This window comes from Sander vitreus, chromosome 2 (genome assembly GCF_031162955.1).
Source record: "Sander vitreus isolate 19-12246 chromosome 2, sanVit1, whole genome shotgun sequence".
NCBI classification, from domain to species: Eukaryota; Metazoa; Chordata; class Actinopteri; order Perciformes; family Percidae; genus Sander; species Sander vitreus.
In genome coordinates this window covers 12,311,665-12,333,625 of record NC_135856.1, presented here as the reverse complement: position 1 = coordinate 12,333,625, position 21,961 = coordinate 12,311,665, and the positions used below count along the sequence as shown (strand labels likewise).

Genomic DNA, 21,961 nt, shown 5'->3' with positions numbered 1-21,961 from the left:
GAGAGTGCTGTCAAACACCAAATTCTTTAAAGGGCATTAAATTTGGTGGCATCATTTATTCACTCATTTATTCAGGACCTTCCTTTAATGTTTTGCCCAAACTTAAAATTGTATTTTGGTAATAAATAGCTCAAATCTAGTCTTTCCTTCTGTGAATGAACAGAGCATATTGCTGACATCATGGAGACATTGGCTCCTCTCTATCGATTGTCATCTCAGCTCAAATCTTCTGACCCACATGAGAAACAAACACATGGAGCCCAGTGAACGCCGCCCTCTGATTCAGCATCCTGTGAGAAAATCTAAATTATGTAATATTTTAATCACATTTTTAGAGATTTTTAACAAATTGACTCTGTGCTCCAGAAGGTTGTTGCACATGGTGGGTTTGTGTTGGAGGGTACTTTGCCTCAATACATGGATGGGATCTGGACACATCGCCACCTACTGGTCACCAACAGTTTTACAGTCGAGAGTCGTGATTCTAAACAGGTACAGACAGAAATCCAGGAGCCATGTGCTCCCTGATCTACATCTGCATCTTCTACTGCACACTGATCTGTGTGTGTGTGTGTGTGTGTGTGTGTGTGTGTGTGTGTGTGTGAATGCTCCAGGTATTTGAAGGTGGTTGGGGGTGTAAGACAGAGTTGGTGCTTTCTGACTGTCATATCTGCACCTCCATACAGGACCATTGTGAGTTAGTGGCTGACATGTGCCAACACATCAAAGGTATGCTTTTAGACTACAGCTGCCATTTACTGTCTATAGGCAGTCTGTATACATTGTTATTGTTCTATTTTATTCAAACAAACCCTTAAATGTGTCTTCATGTCTGAGCTTATGTGTGCATGCATGCTTCAGGTAAATCAGGTGGTAAACTGGCGTATTGGGATTGCCCCACCGCATTTCCTGTCTTCATGCAGCACCCTTACAGTGCCCCAGTGTGTCTGGCCACTGGATCACACCGGGAACAGACACGTTGGGCGAACATACTGCGAGCTGCAACACAACATCAGAGCTCTGGTATAGTTCTTCTTCTACTGTTCCCAATCATAAGCCAGACAAAATTCAACACGCTTCGATGCCTTCTTGTCAAGTTATTCTTTTCTCATCCTTTCCCTTGATGGTATGTTAGCACTCTGGTGTGAAGATTCACCAGAATCTAGGGCTTTCCTAGATGCTGTGTCTTCTTTGAAGAAGCTCAGAGGAAACTGTCAAACAGAGGTATATCCAGTGGGCGATTGGGAGGAGGTGAGCAATACGGGGACAAGATGTCCTCTAAACCTCTTTGCCTTCCATAAATCCTCCTCCTCTCATTTATCTGTCCATTTCAAACTATGCTAGTTTCTGTTTGCCTTAAAGATCCCATATTATGCTAATTTTCAGGTTCATACTTGTATTTGGGGTTTCTATTAGAACATGCATTACATGCTTCAATGTTATGAATTATTTTTCTCATGCTCTCCGTCTCTATATACCTGTATTCACCCTGTCTGAAACGCTCTGTTGTAGCGCCTTTCTCTTTAAGCCCCCCTACCGAAAAGGCCCAGTTTGCTCTGATTGGTCAGCGTTTCCGGGTCTTCAGTCTCTGCACCTTCATTGCAGCCGGGGTATGACTCTAACGGCACCGTAGCGGCACTTCCTACCTTTATATTTTATTATTATTATGTGTAGTTGTGACATCACAACCGTACCAAAGTCCTGACTGCTCGTTTAAAGGCACAGTTTATGAATATTGGCTGTGTGCATTTGTCTGTGGATAGAGCATTTTGATACTTTCACAGTATTTATTTAGCACCTCGTCCTGCTTTATAATACAACAAAAGACATGGAAATCTCCCTTTTTACAATATGAGACCTTTAATGTTTAACCAAAAGGTATGTTCACCCTTTTGTGTTGTATGATGTCATGTATAAGTGTACTGTTGTTTTCTTCCTTCACTTCTATCATCTGAGCCTTGTTGTAATATCTCCCATCTTTTATCTTTCTACTTTTTCTGTTTCTCTTTTCCCTCCAGGTGTTGGTAAGCATGGTTATGGAAGACGTGATGTCCTACCTCAAGGAGAAAGTATTTTCCAGGATTATTGCACATCACAGCAGGAGGAGGACATTCTGGATCAGAGTGAGTGAAAAAGGACAAATATTATGTATACAATATATCTAGGCTTAAACATACATACATATGAATAGGTAGAAACCAATGGACACATGCATCTCACGTGTTTTTCTCTTAACCTCGAGTATATGTATATTTATGCATGCCCGTCAGCTGCTGTCTGAGGTCTACAGGACAGCAAAGCATCAGGTAAAAAATGCCATGGTGGCCCTGAAGGAGGAGTTGTCTCTTTATCGTTCAGATATGGAGAAACAGATCTCTGCAGGACTGCAACAGGCCAGTCTGCTGCAGGACCACATTGCTCACACGATCACAGGTGTGTGTGTGTGTGTGTGTGTGTGTGTGTGTGTGTTTGTGTCTGTGAAGACAGAGGATGTCAAATGAGACTGTGTTCTCCATCTTCATCCTTTTTACTGCTTCTTACCTAAGAGGACATATGTGAGCCGATGTTACACTCCCTCCAACACACGATCATCCCAAGGCTGGACTTTCCACTCCGTCCTAAGAGACAACCTGACCTCTTACATCCAGTCAGGTGTACAGTGTGTGAGGAGGGATTTCTTTTAGTTACTGGCTGGATTAGATTATGCACTGAATGTTCACCCCCCATTTGAAAAACCATAACTCATCAGTCTTGTTACTTTGAATCTTTTTAATTTGAGCCGTTTGTTTGCTACATTTTAAGATTTTTTTTTTTTTTTTCCTGCAGTGATGAGGCACTCCCTGCCACAGCAGTTCGTGCCTCTCCCTGTCAGTCCCAGGAACCCCTGCAGCTCCAGCTCTAGTTTCTCTGAGCCAGTGTACCACAAACTGCTGCCTCCTGGTGACTGCCAGCAGAGCATCTGCCAAACCCCTGAAGGCTCTACCTTGGGATCTGAAACACTCACACCAAGCACCGTGTCTGACCGGGATGACACTTTGGCCGACTCAGAAAACTCTGTAAACCACACGCCCTCACTGCTTGATGCAGAAGAATAAATCCATCTTATTGATCCATGAATGAACTGTGGAAGAACACCATAGAGTGTAGTAGTAGATCATGTCCTCTGTATTCTATTTGCATTTTTCACAACAAAGATATAACTTAAATAGAAAGGGACCAATTGGACAGCTATAGCATATATTGAAATTGGTTCAGCCTAATCGACAGGCATTGAAAGGTTCAGTTGGAAACTTTTATAAAAAATAACTTTTTGTCATATTTGCTCAAACTGTAACTATGTCCTGACAGTACCACATGAGTCAGATAATCTGTGAAAAAAATCACGTTCCTCTGCCACATCGGAAAACAACCAATCAGAGCCGAGGAGTCTCTAACACAGTGCTGACATCTTGTCAACTCTGATCAAACTGTAAAACTAGCCAGCACTGATCAAATGTTAATCAAGATTCTGTGCATTGCATAGTTACTAATTAGCTGTAAACTAAAGTTTGCTCCGGCAGGCTGGCTTGGTTTTGGCTTGACTGTTTTTAACATGGCGACAGTATTGTATAGTACACTGAAATCTTTTTCTGAAAACATTTGATGTGAGAAATGCAGTAACAGAATCTTGATTTATATTTGACCAATGCTGCCTAGTTTGACAGTTTGATAGTAGTTCACAAGCAATCATTGACAAGAGACTCCTCAGCTCTAGTTTGTTGTTCTTGCAAATGCCATTAGGATCACCAAGAGGAGGCAAGCAGAGGGACATGACTTTTTCCACAGATTATGTCTCATGTGCTCCTGTCAGCATATAGTGAGAGTTTGATCAAATAGGACAAAAACTATTTTTATCAAAGTAACCAACTGCAGCTTTAAACCATTAGTTATCATTTATTAGCCTAAATTACAAAGTTCAAGGAAAAAAAGAGAACATACCTGTATTAAAACATAAACCTGATAACCTCTCTGTACTTCTGCTACTGTATGTGTTTTATAGTTAAGTAGCCTATATTAAAGGTGAAACGATTAATCAAGTCAAGGGACAGAAAATGACTCAGCAACTATTTTTATAATCTAATACTTTTGCTTTACCTCATAAAGAAATTAACATATTTGGATTTGAGACTGTTGGTCAGACAACACAAGCATTTTGAAGAATTTACTTTGAGTCCTGGGGAATTGTGATCGATATTTCCGAAATCAAGTATGAAAAGCTTTGATATAGCTATATTTCATATGAGTAAATCGTACATCTAACCTAGATGACGTTGCAAAGCTGCATTTTTTTTACTTTTTTTTTACTTCTTAAGGCCTCTAAAACCCTGCATATATTAAACAATCTGAGAATAATAAAATATAATTATTTGGTTGAACTGCTTACACTTATTGTCACAAGGGGTCATAAGTAGACAGTTTTGCTTCCACAAGCCAAATAGATTGAGAACCACTGCTGTAAAGTATGGGGCCAGTATCACCACTTTCTGAGTTACTTAAAAGATCCTCCAGCCTGGGGTAGGCTATATGGCCTGCAGCAGAGTGCCTGCAGTACATTGAACACAAGGACACGCCCATGTTGCTTTCTCTCAGCGTCCTACAGCTGGATCTGTTCTTAAAGGGGAGGACGGAGGGAGGAAGCCTAACAGTCTTATTGGGCTTGTAGGAAACAAGAAGTTATACAACGTACAACTCATCCTTACCTGGATACTGGCAGGACCCGTTTATATGATTTAGTTTAACAATTTACACAAGGCACATCGATGTGGGCCTTCGACTGTCTTTTGAGAACACCGAGTTCCCCTTAAACCATTCCAGACCTGCCCTTTAATTTAGCCAGCTCCTCCGCCATGGTTTCACTGTCGGCATAACACAACAGCGTAACCCTCAGCTTCCACATCATCTGTCTCTTCTGTACGCCGCGTTATCAGTGAGTTTTTTCTCCCCTGCCATGCCCCGGGTCACCTCACTGCTGTCTGCCCTGCTGTTCGTTCTCCTATCGGGCTCGAGCTGGGGATATTTCCCCGAGGAGCGCTGGAGCCCCGAGTCTCCGCTCCTCGCTCCCCGGGTCGTCGTCGCGCTGGTCTGCCGCAACTCGGCGCACTCTCTGCCGCTGTTCCTCGGAGCCATTGAGCGCCTCAACTACCCGAAGGACCGCATTGCGCTGTGGTGAGTGTCATGGTGTCATCGCCCTTGAAAATAAGCTTATTACATGTCAAAACTTTTAAAAGTATTTTAACATGATCAAACTGGAAATTAAGTACGACATAGTGTGATTCAACGTCAGTGTGAGCTCATGCGCGTGTGCTTGTTAGTTGTGGCCAGGTGGGGCCGCTGTGTTATAATCAAGAAAACTCCACGAGCGCTTTATCTCCACACTTAACAAATCAAATCGGCGGTGAAATGAGTGAAAGTTGGAGCAGCGTGGCTGTACACGGTATTGTAGGGACTTGGCCCCGCTCGGGTTGCGCCAGCAAACTCGTGCCCGTGAAAAGTTCCATTCAGTCACAGATCGTCTCTCTCATCGCCCCTATGTTTTTCCCCCTCCACCCCACCCTCACATTTTATTTCCCCTCCCTCTTCCCCTTCCACATCTTCATCTTGCAGACTCGAACAAAACCACTATTGACCTCTGCAGGATTTACCTTCCTTCAGCCTGTTCCATCACCCAGCCCCCAGCCTTCCAGATTATTCTTGTCTCCAGCACTGCTCACTTCCTCTTGTCATGTTGATCCCGTGCCAGTAGATCTGCTTCTGAAGATGAAGTTAATTTAATAAAAAAAATTTTTTTTATCAGCATTCAGACCTGACAGGTTAGATTATATTTCTCTGAAATAGCCTCAGGCAGAGTTTTGTTTAATGGGACTGTGTGAGTTAGGATTAGAGTTAAACATCATTCACTCCTATGAATTGATTGTTTGATCCAACGTGGTGCTGGGCCTCATCTGAGAGTGAATGTTGAATTGGAACTTTTTCAGTGGGAACTACAATGAGGGATTCAAGTGCCCGTGTGTATATTTAAACAAACCAGCCTAGAAGTTGAGAGCTTTTTTTCCTTGTATCCCAGCCAGCCAATTCAGCCTTTGTGCCTGAGTCTAACTATCTCCATGTGGAAGCCGGAGCTCAGTTTTCTGCATCGTTGCTTTGGTCTACAACATATCTCTTCCCTCAGTGGGAGAACAGATATAAAAAGGTTTTAAAATGCAGCGTGAAATACATAAACTGAGCTGCTAGCTGGCCACCTGTCGATACCTGCAGTTATCAGACTGACAGGTTAAGATGGAGTATTTGGCAAGCGGCGACATAGACACATGCATGCAGACTGCCTAATGACGGTGTGTGTGTTCTTCAGAGACATGCAGGATGGATATTATCAGTCTATAAATCTTCAATTTGTATCCCTCTGCCCTTCTTTTATGTCTCTATTATCCTTTAGGCATGTTTCTATTGCTGGCATGTAAGCAATCCCAAATATATCCTCTCCATAAGCCTTTTACATTATTCGCTACCTCTGCTCATTCAAAACTTTACAGCAGTCAGAGAGGGAAAGGTAGAGAGAGAGGAGGAAGATGGATTGGTAAGACGGTCACATGTAGGTGCTGGGATGGCACTGCTGTGTTAAAACGCCACAGACAGTTGGGAAACTAACACCTGCAGCATGCCGACTGTCACTCACTACATGACGAGGATGGGAGTAAATCAATTTCGCTCATATTTACACATTTTTTGACCTCTTACCCTTTCCCTCTCGTTCTCTGTGTCTCTGCCCCTCCCTGACACACTGAGATTTGTTATGATAACACAGACGGCAGACGAATGCCGCTGCTCCCCTTTTCAGCCCCTATTGTCTGTCTGTTATCGTCTTTGTCCACTCCTGACATTCGTGATGTGCAACTCTGCTCTAATGACAGCAAGACATGGACAAAGTAGAGCTGGATAATCAATGTTCCTCAAAGCTGCAGTAATCATATTTTCATATAAATGGTTTAGAAAATGGTTACATTGACTATGTAAATGCATTTATTGCAGCTTTAAGGCTGATCGGTATCTGATCGGTGCATCCCTGATATGAGCCCCTTAAGGCAAATTTATGATTAGTGATATTGGGCTATATAAATAAAATATAATGGACTTTACTATATCATTGTTGGAATATGAAATTCGACACAGTGACACAAGATTTTATCCATATCCATAGATCTAGCCCTAACACTGGATCATTGAAAAAAATATCTTACACTGTCGGTGGTACTGCTGATCAAGGTGCTTCAAGGTGCTCTCTCTCTCTCTCTCTCTCTCTCTCTCTCTCCCTCCCTCCCCCTCTCTCTCTCTCTCTCTCTCCCTCCCTCTCCTCCACAGGGTGGCGACAGATCACAACATAGATAACACCACAGCCATCCTGAGAGACTGGCTTGTCAAGGTGCAGAATGACTATCACTATGTGGAGTGGAGACCTGAAGATGAACCCAGGTACTGTGTGTGTGTATGTATGTATGTATGTATGTGTGTGTGTGTGTGAGACGTACATTACTTAATGGGTCTGTCTGTGCATGTCTCAGTTCCTTTGAAGACGAGGTGGGGCCTAAGCACTGGAATAATCTCCGTTATGAACACGTAATGAAGCTCCGCCAGGCAGCGTTGGAGACCGCCCGTGAGCTCTGGGCCGACTACTTGCTGGTATGTTAACATCCCCTTAACAGCTTCATAAGCCCCCTCTTATTATGTACTCTCAGTGATGTCTATGACTCTGTGTGCGGAGGTAAACATCGTCTACACCTGACAATACCTGTATGTGGATGAGAAAGCAAAGGTCTTTTACATAGAAAAGAAAAGGAACAACATTGAGGAGATTAAATCTATGACCAATGAATAGTTATTTTCCCCCACCCCTATTGAACAGCAGTTGTTCTAAACACATCAGAGTACAGAACATCCTTCTGCAAATACAAGGACAGTCTCTTGGTAAGGCTTGTTTAAATTCTGGGCTGTGAGTTAAAATGTGTTAGGATGCTCACAGTACTACTCTGTGATCGAACCATGTTGCTCTGGCTCAATCAATCATTGAGTGACAGAGGGTGACATTTTGTCTGTGCTTGCATGTTTGTGTGTGGTTATTGTCAATACGGTGCCCTTCTCTTCCGTCTGCAGGTGGCTGACTGTGACAACCTGCTCACAAATACGGACACGTTGTGGAAACTGATGAGTGAAAACAAGACTATTGTAGCGCCAATGCTGGAGTCCAGAGCCGCATACTCTAACTTCTGGTGCGGGATGACTTCACAGGTACTGCAGATGTTTTGTTTTTATATGGTTAACGACTTGTAACACCTGTATAATATATACTTGCACTATGTCTATCTCGCAGTATAAAAACCCCACATTTTATTTAAGTTACTGTGTATAGAGTATCTATCTATTTGTCTGTCTGTCTGTTTAGTTATTAGTGTATTTGTCAGGGACCATGCACAGTTCAAGGCCTGTACCAGAGTTAGCTATACAGCTAATTTACGTCTGTGGTCCTTGGGCAAGGGAGATAAAAGGACAATATAGACACTACAGACAATACTATCAAAACAACAAACTTAACAACTTATAACAAGCATTACATTACGTATAAACCAGTATACAAAACTATATAAATTCCATGTTATAGAAAGATCAATGATCACATAGTTGTTTCGCCTTCAGCCAAGTCTTTAAGGACATTTTAAAACTGCTGAGACTTGCACAATCTCTAATGTGAAGTGGAATTAAGTTCCACTTTTCTACTGCTGTAAATGAAAAAGCTGATTGACCAAATGTAGTCTTCCTAAATTGAGAGTAACAGTCAGCTCTTACAGAAGCCCTAGAGACCCTTACATTATCTCTGCAAAATGACACACATTGCTTGAGTGGTGGTGGTGCAAGATCATGGGTCAATTTATACATCAGGCACATGTCTGCAAAACAGAGAAAACTGTCAAAGGTTAATAGATTGTGTTATTTTATGATGGTGCAGTGATGGTAATTTCTTGGTTTTTTGTCAAGAACTTGCTTGTTTGTAAAGGGTACATAAGGGTTTTAGCGTAGTCCCACCTGCCTGGGACCAGCTTGTAGAACAGTAAGATAAATGTGAGAAGATCATTGAATGCAAAAACGGCTGTTGGTAACTGGTGTCTTATATGTCTAAAATTAACTAAACTTTAAAGTTACCACCTCCAACTAGTTACTTTTCTAAGACCTTATAAAACCATTATGCATGGGGTTGGAATTATGAACTGCTTGTTACTGTAGTACAGCGTTTTCTTTTGTATTTACACAGTTACATTGCAACACATCAGTTTCCACCAGCATCCTCTTTTGCTCTAACACACAGACTGACCCAACATAAATTATTCATCAAATGTAGCCTCTTCATAATGTCTCTATAAAAAACCTCTTGGAATAATGCAATCCAGACAAAGTCTGCTAATAACTCTATTGGTTACTGATCGTGAATAAAATGTCACTTTTTCATGCAGTCCTCCAGTCTATGATCTAGATGGGATTTTACACTTGATTATTTTTTCTTATGCATGAGGAAATTCAATTTGTGTAAATAAGTCAAGGAGGAGCTGAATGCTCTGGTAAATATAGGTAAATGATGCTGCGTTTACACGTGGCCGGCTATTTTCATAAACGGACATTTCAACCTCTCTGTTTTCAAAAATAACATCGTGCACAGCTGTCAGTTTTTAGCCGTGTATATATGCCGTCAATGCCGTAAAGAGCATGCTAAACCTGTAGGTGGCAGTGTAATGAGAAGCTCAAGCCCCTGTTAGCCAATCAGAATCCCGAAAATAGCAACAGCAGCAACGAATTACTTCCTCTTTCTCTCTCTCGGCTGCCTAAACCTCCGTTTGTCTCAGTTTACATGCAAACGTGCAAACGAAGATTTCAAAGATCTCCACTCTGGCCGGAGGTTTTAGAAAGACTCGTTTTCAGAGGCAAATTCTCCGTTTGCGTATAAACGAAGGGCACAAACAAAGGGAAATGTCTCAGTTTTTCAAAATAACCATGTACGTGTAAACAGGGCCTAAAGGTTTGTGATATCAGTAGATTATATGGTTGGGGCACAGACAGCCCGCACTGCTCATTATGTTTAATTTGTTCCACCCACTTAGTCTGTTTGACTTCTAATCCTGTTTGTGCTGCTGATAAGACTTACCTAAAACTATAGGCCCCAGTGTCCTTTAATTGATGTATGCCTCATATCTTATGAAGAGCTATTTTAATAAAAAATATATTTGTTTAGTAAAAAGTTAATGAGCAGACAGAGAATCAAACTTGCACATCTGATGTATCGGGCATAACGTACTGTATGTGTTAGTCTCGGATACGGTTATGTCTGTGATCTGCTGAGACATATCTTTCAGTACTCAGATTTGCTTCTTTTCAAATCAGAGCAGACATATGGACATGGTCTGTCCTCCAGCACAAAATAAAACCCATCCAACCAAGAGCCTGCCTCTCAGATTCCTGCAAAGAACATTATTTTTCAGTGACAGTTAATGGGCCTGTAGCCAAAAGGCAATACCCAATGTCTGTCAGTATCTTTTCTTATAAGTCAGCATTACTTTCTCTCAGTCACATTTCACAATTAAAACAAAAATGTTTTTTGTAATTTATTAGTAACGTATGGAGTTTTAGATATGTCTTCTTCCTGTGACTGACACAAAGATGTAGACTTCCGGCAGACAATTTTCTCAATCAAGTCTCGGTCCAATATCTCAGATCAAGCTTCACCTGACAAATTTGGGAAACAAGTTGGACACAAGAAAATTGAGAGTAACCTGACAGCGTCTGTGTGCACTCACTACAGGGTTACTACAAGCGTACACCAGCCTACATGCCTATCCGTAAGCAGGAGCGTCTTGGCTGTTTTGCCGTACCGATGGTCCACTCCACATACCTAGTGGACCTACAGAAAGACGCCTCCCGTCAGCTGGCTTTTTATCCACCACACCCTGAGTACAGCTGGGCCCTGGATGATGTCATCGTCTTTGCCTACTCAGCTCGCATGGCAGGTGAGACAAATGCAACGGAGGTAGACTTGTTATCTGGAGGGCTGCTTAATGTCTTTCTTGACACGTTTTGTGTTCAAGATTCAAGATTCAAAATCCTTTATTAATCCCACAATGGGGACATTCATAATGTTGCAGCAGCAAGGTATAGGGGAAAAGTACAAGACGTAGATAAACAAACAATAAATAAATATAAGAGAATAGTAAAATACTAATACTATTTACAGTATTGCACAGTCACATTTCTATTGCACGGTTTATCTAGCCTGGATGCCAGCCAAACTTAGCCCCGCCCACAACATTTGAGGTCAGGAAGTTCGGTCTGGACTTGATCCGTTGTGGAGCAACTATGCTCAAACCAGAGCTGTACCAGACTCATATTCTGACTAGAATCTGAGTATGACGACGTCAGGCTACGGTTTATCAGTCCTGGCGTGAGTGTGTTTTGTCCATGTGGTCAACTGGGAGCAGTGTGTGTATATGTGTTTATAAGCATGTTACAAACACGTTACAAAGCAGTGGTGGCCTAGAGGTTAAAGAAGCGAGCTTGGTACCGGGAGGTCGCCGTTCAATCCCTAGACCGGCAGGATAAAGTCTGGGTGGGGAAAGTGAAAGAGCAGCACTTGTTGTCCCTCCCTCATTATCACCACTGAGGTGCCCTTGAGCAAGGACCTTAACCCCAACCGCTTCAGTGGCCAGACTGTGGTTGTACTGGGCAGCTTCCAGGTATGAATGTGGAACTGTGTGAATGTGACAGGTCGTCGTTGCAAATGAGAAATTGTTCTCAATCGACTTACTTGGATAAATAAAGGTTTTTTTCCTCACTTATATCTTCTCAGGTGTGCAGATGTACGTGTGCAACAAAGAGACTTATGGTTTTTTCCCAGTTCCAATGCGTTCCCACGGCACCCTACAGGATGAGGCGGAGAGCTTCGTGCATACTCAGCTTGAGGTCATGGGTGAGTCAACAGGTCAAAGAGCACTCGCAAAGATCAGGAGGATTTCTTTGTGTGCCACAGTTTTAGCAAAAGGCTGTGAGTTTGCTTGTGATTAAGCACTTACCCAGACACTAGGCTGTGATTACACCTGATTAGGTCTCTTTGTACAATGGACGTTTGTTAGTTTGGAATATACTGATCTGTTGTTACTCCACTTTTATCTTTAACTTGCAATGTCGTGGTCTGCATGTTTTGCATTTACCCCTTAAGGAAATGCAAGACAGGTTTTTCGGAAGTAGCCTAAAGTTATATTTAGTTGGACAGTTCTGAGCTTCTACCATAGCACACAATATCCTGTATGCCTATGCCTAAAAACTATTGGACAGTGTCCACTTTTTTTACATGACAAAAATCTTGCTAAAATCTTTAGCAAGATTAGTTTATGAAGTTGGCAATTAAGCATGGAAAGCTGTTCAGATGAGACATGCAGTACAACAGGAGAAGAAACAGAGTGTGCCTTATAATTCAGGGAATCCTACCAAAGACTCCAAAAATAGATTCCATGTTATTAGAGTTAAGTTAGGTTCCTACTGAAATTGTCTTTTGTTTAATATCACTTTGTCACAACATTATACTACTGTGTACTATAGTCTTTGTGCAGCATTACTACATGCATTGTAGGTGAGGAAACACCAGTAGGATGGGCCGTGAAACCTACATAATGAATACTGATAATATTAGTATTAGTATTATAATAGTCCTCTTTACATACTCATCTTGCTAAATTTCTAGCATGCAAATTAAGTGGTTCATTTTGGAAATCTCCTGAAGACCCCTGTGTATCCCTGAACCACATTTTGGGAACCACTGTTCCACCACATTACACATTCTCTTTGTAACCTTCCCCTCGTTTTTTTCTTTGAAAGTGAAAAATCCTCCACTGGAGCCCTCCAGCTTCCTGTCTCTTCCTCCCAAGCAGCCTAACAAGATGGGCTTTGATGAGGTACAAACACTCAATCGCATACACACACAGGAACACGCACAATAAACTACCCTACGCATGTGTGTGAGGTTTTGCATTTGTGTGCACCCAGGTGTTTATGATAAATCTGGTGCGGAGATCTGACCGTCGCGAGCGAATGCTAAGAACTCTGTATGAGCAGCAGCTCAGCTGTAAGGTTGTTGCCGCTGTGGATGGCAAGTACGTTTCTCATCTTCTTCCTCCCCCACTGCCTGTGTCTTCTTGATTTGTGCCTCTGCAACATGCGGTGTAGATTGATGTAGGGAGGCTGAGCAGAGACAAACAATCAGGTGAAAGGTAGTGGGTGCATGCTGTCAGTTACATTTTCTCTGAACCACATAGCTTTAGCTCATCTGTGAGTAAAGTATAAAAATATTACCCTAATCTCTGTGTAGGCTACCCAGTCAGTAGGTAACGTCATGTTTTACATATTTGATTGGGCTTTCTATCATCTTAATATAAAATGGTAAGAATGAATAGAAAAACCTTGCAACACGTGCATGCCTTATGTTAAAATCCTATTCTCTCACACACACACACACACACACACACACACACACACACACACACACACTCACACACTCACAAATTTATTTTTTCTAATCTCTTTGTTTATCCTTTCTCTTTCACTCAGAGCTCTGAACAAGACTGACATAGAGTCTATGAGGATTAAGATGCTGCCGGGTTACAAAGACCCTTATCATGGTCGGCCTCTCACCAAAGGTGAACTGGGTTGTTTCCTCTCTCATTACAACATCTGGAAGGAGGTGAGACGCTTGGATACTACCTGTGCATGGTAGATAACGTTTATTACCGAAAAACACAGTAACTCACTTTGTGTGAGGGGAGGCAGCTCGGTGAGAGTCATGAGCTTGATTAAATATTTGATACTGCAGAAACTTTTTTTTTTTACAAAGAATACATATATACTAGGGCTTTCAATTGATTAAAATGTTTAATGCTGATTAATCGCATGCGTGTCCTAACTAGCGATTAAGCGCAAACTAATTGCACATTTTTGAATCTGTTCTAAATTTACTTTAAAAGGGATATTTTTTTCAAGTTTTTAGTGCTCACGTGGTATTTGAGACTTGACTACTCCGTTGGTAACTCAATTCACATCGGCAGTACATGCAATTAACTTTAGTTTTGTGGAGAGAACCATCTGGAAGGGCTTTCAACTCAAAGACCCTTTTATTTATCCATTTCTGCTCAAGGATCTTTGTTTCTGCTAGCCATCCACTCCTGTTCATGGATGTATTATAAGACCCGCTCCCGTTCCACCATCTCGTCGCTGCTGCAGGCAGCCCCCCTCCCTCCACACACACACACACACACACACACACACACACACACACACACACACACACACACACACACACACACACACACACACACACACACACACACACCTACTGACTGTCTGCACAGTACTGCTTTGCAAAAGGACAGAGGGGGAGAGAGCAGTGCTGTTAAATGTTTAACCTGGTATCTGTGGACTGCATGCATGAGAATGAATTAAACTATAAATATATTTATTTATATAGATTAGATTATATATAGATGTATACAGTACGTCACTAAGAGGGTCTGAAAAGTCACTAAATCTACCAAGAATTCGCCAAGTTGGCAACACAATGTTACTGCTGCAGCTTCCTGATTTCTCAAACTACGGAGCGAAATCACAGAACGTGCGTGCGTTAATCGCGCGTTTAAGAAATGTGTGGCGTTAAAAGGAATTAGCGTTAACTCTTTATTATCGCGTTCATTTTGACAGCCCTAGTATATACTTTTAATTTAAGAGTATATGTTATATTTTTGAACAAAGGACTCCAGGATACCACTTAAGGATTTAGGAAACTTTTCCATCACACTAATGCTTTTGCCAGCTCACCATCATCTCAGCAGCACTGTAATGCACTACAATTTATGTATGTATGTATATGTGTTTCTGCGTGTGCGCAGATAGTAGATCGTGGTCTGCAGACCTCCCTGGTCATCGAGGACGACCTCCGCTTCGAGGTGTTCTTCAAGCGGCGTCTCCAGACGCTGCTGCAGGAGGTGACGATACACAAGCTGGACTGGGATCTCATGTGAGTGACGTACAACATGATGTAGTAAACAGAGAGGATTATCGTGCTCCCCTTCAGTGAAATCCGTCCATCTGTCACACATGATATCTGAGACACCACTGATCACATGCTGAAAACACTTACGGGAATTATGCCTCTTAGCATCACGCTACTGAGCCGCTCCAGCATTTTCACATTCAGAATAGCAAACCCCTATCATTTTCTGCATAGACATGCACAAAGGCTGCATTCCAGGTCCCATTTTTTTTTTTTTTTACTTTTAGTAAGCACTATAGCTGCCCTGACAGAGTATGTACTGTTGCATGCAGTATGCATACAATTGGGACATACTACTTCTTCATAACAATGCGCCTTGAATTTTGCTCATATACAGTATGCTGCACAAAGGATTGTGGTTAGCCAGAAAAGAATGCTGGCTTGCATACTGCAAAATCTGACTGGATGCGGTAGAACATCCTGGTATTTTTGAGGCTAAAGATGATTGTATGATGATTATATACGTTATCATACGTTCAACAGTTTAAATCAGTTCAGGATTTTAGGTACATTTTGGATAAATTCAGCATCAATGGCAAAGTGCAGTGCTTTGCTCATCCACTGACTGCATCAATTCTGTTTAAATTATTTTTTAAAGTTTAGTGCTCTTGATATTTCTTGTCTCTTTTATCTTAAATACGAAATACAGTTACATCGGGCGGAAGCGGATGCAGGTGGACCACCAAGAGAAGTCTGTACCAAACATCCACAATCTGGTGGAGGCAGACTACTCCTACTGGACACTCGGCTACATGTTGTCATTACAAGGAGCCCAGAAGCTCCTCGGGGCCGAACCTCTCACCAAGTTGCTACCGGTCGATGAGTTCCTCCCTGTCATGTACAACAAACATCCAGTGTGAGTGTAACCCATCCGTCCCTTCATCTTCTTTCTGTTCCTTTTATCTGTCTCTTCTTTTTGATTTTTGCCCTGTGGCGCTATGGTCAATCTAATCCCGTCCCCGCTCCTCTCACTCATCAGTTCAGAGTACATGGACCACTTTGAGAGTCGGGACCTGCGCGCGTTTTCTGCCGAGCCGCTTCTGGTGTATCCGACCCATTACACAGGAGACCAGGGCTACATCAGTGACACGGAAACATCGGTTGTGTGGGACAACGAGACTGTCAAAACCGACTGGGACCGAGCCAAGTCGAGGAAAACTCAGGAGCAAGGGGAGCTGAGCTTTGAGGCCCAGAACTCTGACGTACTGCAGTCTGAACTGGAGAACTGGAGCGCACGGGACGAGCTGTGATGAAGAAGAGAGGACGTGAGGAGGAGACATTGAGAGAACTCTTGCAAACAGAGATAATAATGAGGGAGATAGAACACAGCTGCGATAGTGGAGGAAATGGATAAGAATATAACAGAATGTGGGTGAAGAGAGAGAAATAGCAGAGTAGATGGATACAGGGACGGTGAGGGACAAATGTACATTTCTCTCTCCACTCTTTGATCTTTCTCTTAAGAGATGAGGCGTAGATGTAGAGTTAACTTTTGAAGAGTCAGCTAGCAGCTTTTATTTATTGCATCCAACGCCCATCCTTTGACACCAGTCTGGTTCCATGTTTTAAATATTTTGCCCAGATTTATCACCATACATACCACATTATATATAAATTCCTCCAGAGAAAATTAAAAATGAATACATAATTGGAAGAAAATGCAGTATTTAGCACCATTCTAACATGTCTCTAAATGACATCTAGTCACATTTGAACTTCACATCCCCTAATTACACATGAAGGTATGCTCTGGGTTTGAAATAGGATCCTCTAAATTTTAGAGACAAAAAAATAAGTAACATTATCCTTTTTATATTTTAGAGTCTAAAATATAAAAGGATAATGTTACTTATTTTTTTTATACTAAGCTCTCAAAGCAGAAACCAAATGTTGCCTTTTCTATACAGTGTTATACTCTCAGTGGTTCCCAACCTGTTTGGCTTTTGACCCCTTAAAAAGAAGCAATGTCTACTTGCAACCCCTAATCACCAGTTCATATCATCATTGAGATCATATGTCTACTGGTAGAACTGGGAACCACTGTCTTCTTCTTCTTGTGACTCTTAACACCTTGCTGTCTAGTTTAGCCTGTGTGTTATTTAAGTAGGTTTTATAAGGTTGTTACTTATTAACCTTATATATGGGGAATGTATCAGCATTTTCTTTTATCTGCCGTCAAACCTTTTTATACTTTGACAGCGGCCATGTATTGGTTTAGTGTTTTATTGTTTTCCCCTCAGTTCATATTGCAGTTTTAATCCAAACTTGCAACTTTTGTTGCATTTTGTTTGTTGAAGATCAGAAAATCAAATGAGTACAGATCCATTTAATATAATATTTTGTTTTAGTAACTATTCATGTTTTGTCTCCTCTGTGGTTACAAAGTGTCTTTTTTAAACCAAAGAATGAATAAAAAAACTTTTATAATGATTGGTTGGGTTGATCTGAATTTAGTTTGGACTATAAGGGTATATACCCGAGCATCGAGTCCATAGTGGGTTTATTTCTTTAAAAACATCAAAATACACTGCACTGCTTTTTTTTGGCACAACCCTTATTTCAGCACAAACATGAAAGTCCCAATTGAGATGTTTCTTTTAATTAGTGCCTGCTGGTGTTTGCCTGCCCTGCCAGTACATAGTGGTTAGTTTGGGCTGCAGCAGGCCTCCATTACTCCTCCTCCCCACTGTGTTGTAACCCTGCTACTGAGTTATACAGTTTCATGCTATTTGCATCCAACACAAAGATTTTGTCATTGAATGAGACGGAACTAGAAAGAATATTGCATGAGTAAGACATTTTAAATACTTTATACTTAAAATGACTATTAAAAACGTGTGTATGTTTATTGAATGGACTGTATAGTCATTTTGGAAATATACATATTTGTGCCAATGTATGTCCCTCAGGACTTACAGAAGTCTAAAGCTATACTTGTGTCTCTGTGATGCTGTGCTTTAAGCTTAATGCCAACTCAGCATGCTAACATGTTCGCAGAACATGCCGATGTTTAGCTGGTATTATTTACCATCAACTATCGTACAATGTCGCACCTAAGTGTTGGACAAATTTTAACCTAGTAATAGTGCTAGATGAAAGATCACCAATGTTATTACATTTCATCCAGAGGAGAACATGAATGTCAACAAATTCAATCACCATCCATCCAACAGTCTTTAGCGTGGGTTGTGTGTTTGCTCACGTGTCCACAGCATGTTTGGGTTTACTGCAGTGGCACACGTCTGTGCGACTCAGACTAATCCTATTAGAGCTCTTTCTCCCCCCACCTCTATATTTACCTCACCCCTCTCTGAGATTAACCCAGGTATTTTCTGCAAGTGCCTCTGCAGATCAATAGTCACTTTTCTACAGTAGGACCTGCTGGGGTTTACTAGAATCAGGCTTGACTCAAGCTATCGACTTTCTCAGTTCATTTCTTTGAAGCTTTGCATCCTGGCTGTCAAATCAGATAACAGGATGCAAAAGAATCATTATAATGCCCTGAGGGGGGAAACAGTGACATCAGTAATTACCAAGACTACTACAGCAGTGTTTGGTTGGAGCAAGTTTTTTTTCTTTGTTTCCTCTCTGTCTTTTCCCCCCCCTATTTAACCTACATTCCAGTCCTCACTTTGCAATCCAATTTGTCCAATCCAATCCTTCCTTTCCACCCTCCCTTCTTCGCTTTAAGTAATAAGATTGCTACTGTTGAGCTGGAGTTTTAGGGCCCACAGTAGACAAACACACAGGAGCAACCTCTGCCCCTGAATTACAGCACTGCCACACCTCCAGCTATCTGTAATCTCCCTTAGTTGTCCACAGAGTGCAGGGTAAAGAAATTGCAGAAAGAGGGGTGAAGAGGCAGTGAAAGGTGCCACTGACATAGCAAACGTCACAGGATTTAAAGGAAGAAAGAAAACAAATCAAAGGAACAACATAATGGCTTGAAAGAGATAAAGAACTGGATATATTTCTTTCCTTGTAGGAGTCAAGGAATTTCAAGGTGAGGTAAATTACTTGTGGCATATGCAGCTGCCACAGCACGTACAAAGATTGATGGCCTATTCAATCCGCAACTAACAAAACAAGGCAGTGTCGCTAGTATATATCAGGTACGATCGATCAGCTCCAAAAAGTGAACTGGATTATTGTGAAATAACTTTTCCAAATGTAGGATTTAAGCTCTAACCTTTCAGAGTCTCCCAGTAAATCCTCCTTTTTTCCAGGTAAGGTGCAATGCTGCTCAATTTCAAACATATTTTTCCTACATCAGCCTTGGAAGTTACAGTCCAGAATTGTAGTCTCAAATAGATCTGGCACAGCTCAGAGCCACAGAGCCAAATCTAATTTGTGAGGTTATCGCTGTCAATTCACAGCCTGCAGCAACTTCTGCGACGGTGAAATACAGGCTGGCCGAGACAGATAAAGCACACTTCTGAGAAGTTAGGCCTGAACTTTATTTCTACATATGAAGTGTATTTCTTATGTTTTTTTTGTTCTGAGCCATAAAGTCTGCTTTTAGAAAACACCATCCCATAAATGGCTGATTCATCCTGGCCAGGTCATCCTGGCTGGGCTGTCATGTTGTATTTAGATGACTTTAATCTAAAAAGCAACAAACTATTGTAGCTTATAGACTAGATGTCAGTGTCAGTTGATCAGTGAGCTCAATTAGGTAAATTGGCCTATTGCTGTAGATAACAATACAAAAAATGTCACCAGGGTAATCCACTCAGTACTGGGTAGAGGAGTCCTTGGTACATAAACACACAATAGGACAATTAAAACACATCAAAAGGTAATAACAGTCTGCACAGTCTGTTGATCAAATGTACTAGTGTCCAGATTTCAGTGAGTGGGTTAGAGTTATTTTATGGTAAACTCTTAATAAGTAACAGCATTTTTTCTCAAACTTTGATTATTGTCTTATTCAGTCATGAATATGAATATTGAATATTGAATTAAACTAGGTTTTCAAGGGCTATTAGACCATAATGCAATTCAGCCGCAATGTGTGTTTTCACAATCTTAAAAAGAAAGAAAATCAATTCTCTTTCTGCTATAGGGCTGTTGCTACTGCTCTTCCCAAACATCTGTGGGATGTTGAAAGTCATTCTGGGAAATCACAAATTACTGTAAAGTTAAACTCCTGTGGTTGCACTGAAAATCTCAGATGGCATTTTAATGATATTCACCAGTGTAAGAGTAGCTTTATCCCTGGGTGCCGTTGGCAAGGATGCAGGCAATGAACTGCACTAAGCATAAAGATAAAGATCACACACGTACATTGTAGCACAAATATACACATCTGTATTCCACCCTTCTCCACAGAGGACCTTTTTATCCCTTCTTTCATCATGGTGGACCTGTTCCTAGACCGAGTTCTGGTGGAGAACAACTGGGACCAGGATGAACTCAACACGGAGCGAGAGATCATTGGGATTATCGAAAACCGCATCCTATTGCTGTTCTTTGCATCTGCGGAGTGTGTCAAGTGCCAGGAGTTCCTGCCTGTTCTGAATGACTTTTTTAAGAGACTGAAAGATCCAGCGTACATTGAATACCCCAAACTGCTCGCACTCATCTACATCAGGTCTCTATCGTTCCTTCTCTTTATCTCTTTGATGCACTGATGTTAATGCACAAACTCACATTCACTGTTTTATCATACATAACATTTCCATTTTCTTCTCCTCTCTAGCTTGGACCAATCAGAGGCACAACAGGAGAGAGTCCTCAAAGAGCTGCACAAAAAGGTTTTGTTTTTGGCCTTTGAGGATCCATACAGGAAGTAGGTGGAGAGAAGAAGAGATGCTGTGTAGTTTGAATGTTTTTGTAAATATATTTGTATGTCTAACCTGTTAGAGTGTATGTTTCCAAAGTAAAATTATGACATTTCATTATTATAAATGAATAGTGTGCATTGCCTTACCCGTGTGTGTGTGTGTGTGTGTGTGTGTGTGTGTGTGTGTGTGTGTGTGTGTGTGCGTGTGTGTGTTTATGTTTGTCAGAGAACTGCAGGCCAAGTTTAAGGTGAAGGATGTGCCAACAGTTGTGGTCATTCGTCCTGATGGCTCCATCCTCTCTCCAAATGCTGTGCAGGACATCTGTCGTTTCGGTTGTGACTGTTTCCGTAACTGGCAGGAATCAGCAGAGCTCATTGAGAGGAGCTTCATGCTCAATGAGGAGTTTCAAAACCTAAATATGCGTAGTGCCACTGACCCCGTGAGGAGACTCAAGTATAAGACACAGGACGACAAGAGGAAAAAGAGATGGTGGAATTCATTGGGGAAGGGCAAAGATGAAAGTCAAGAGGAGGAGGAGAAAGATGGAACGTTCGATAGAAAGAGAAAAGACGGAGATAAAGTAACAGGGAGGAAACGATGAAGAGAAAGAATCAAAGAAAAAACACAGTCTTTTGTGTTGGTTGTCTTCAAGTCAAGCCTCGTAAATACTTAATCCTTTGTCACTGACACTGCAGCCTCTTCAGAGGCTCTCTAAGAAACACTTGGCAATGGGATTTGCAGTAAAATTTAAAATTTAAAAAAGCCCACTGAAAAGAGCTCCTCCCGGTATGTAGAAGCTACTGTGCCTCTCTGCACAGATCACACAAAACTTTGAAAGGAATGAAATAAGATTGAGTTGCTCTAATATGCTATAAATATGCTACTACTACTACTGTTACTACTGATAACCATTATATATTTTAATGGAGCCTGCTTACTTTTTATTTCCAAACTATTATCCAGTCCAGGCTTATTACTTTGTCAGTTAAAGACTAAAGTTAACTAAATA

At 41.4% G+C, this 21,961-nt stretch overlaps 3 protein-coding genes across 3 annotated transcripts; all 3 read left to right on the top strand.

Annotated features, from left to right (window-relative positions):
* Nucleotides 1–607: 607 nt before the first annotated feature.
* LOC144529477 (protein Niban 1-like) lies at nucleotides 608–4,351 on the top strand. The gene is made up of 6 exons (XM_078268607.1): nucleotides 608–729; nucleotides 862–1,023; nucleotides 1,136–1,251; nucleotides 2,019–2,123; nucleotides 2,271–2,433; nucleotides 2,827–4,351. Exons 1-6 carry the CDS (start codon nucleotides 711–713, stop codon nucleotides 3,093–3,095), a joined length of 834 nt encoding a protein of 277 aa, XP_078124733.1. The 5' UTR covers nucleotides 608–710; the 3' UTR covers nucleotides 3,096–4,351.
* Nucleotides 4,352–4,722: 371 nt separating this feature from the next.
* Nucleotides 4,723–17,596, top strand: LOC144535719 (procollagen galactosyltransferase 1-like). The gene is made up of 12 exons (XM_078278328.1): nucleotides 4,723–5,205; nucleotides 7,396–7,506; nucleotides 7,596–7,713; nucleotides 8,185–8,319; nucleotides 10,877–11,081; nucleotides 11,918–12,037; nucleotides 12,943–13,019; nucleotides 13,111–13,217; nucleotides 13,672–13,804; nucleotides 15,003–15,130; nucleotides 15,816–16,022; nucleotides 16,146–17,596. Exons 1-12 carry the CDS (start codon nucleotides 4,988–4,990, stop codon nucleotides 16,414–16,416), a joined length of 1,830 nt encoding a protein of 609 aa, XP_078134454.1. The 5' UTR covers nucleotides 4,723–4,987; the 3' UTR covers nucleotides 16,417–17,596.
* Nucleotides 17,597–20,523: 2,927 nt separating this feature from the next.
* LOC144531099 (nucleoredoxin-like protein 1) lies at nucleotides 20,524–21,553 on the top strand. Its single transcript, XM_078271037.1, has 3 exons — nucleotides 20,524–20,759; nucleotides 20,868–20,957; nucleotides 21,178–21,553. The coding sequence occupies exons 1-3, from the start codon at nucleotides 20,524–20,526 to the stop codon at nucleotides 21,551–21,553; spliced, it is 702 nt and encodes a 233-aa protein (XP_078127163.1).
* The last annotated feature ends 408 nt before the right edge of the window (nucleotides 21,554–21,961 follow it).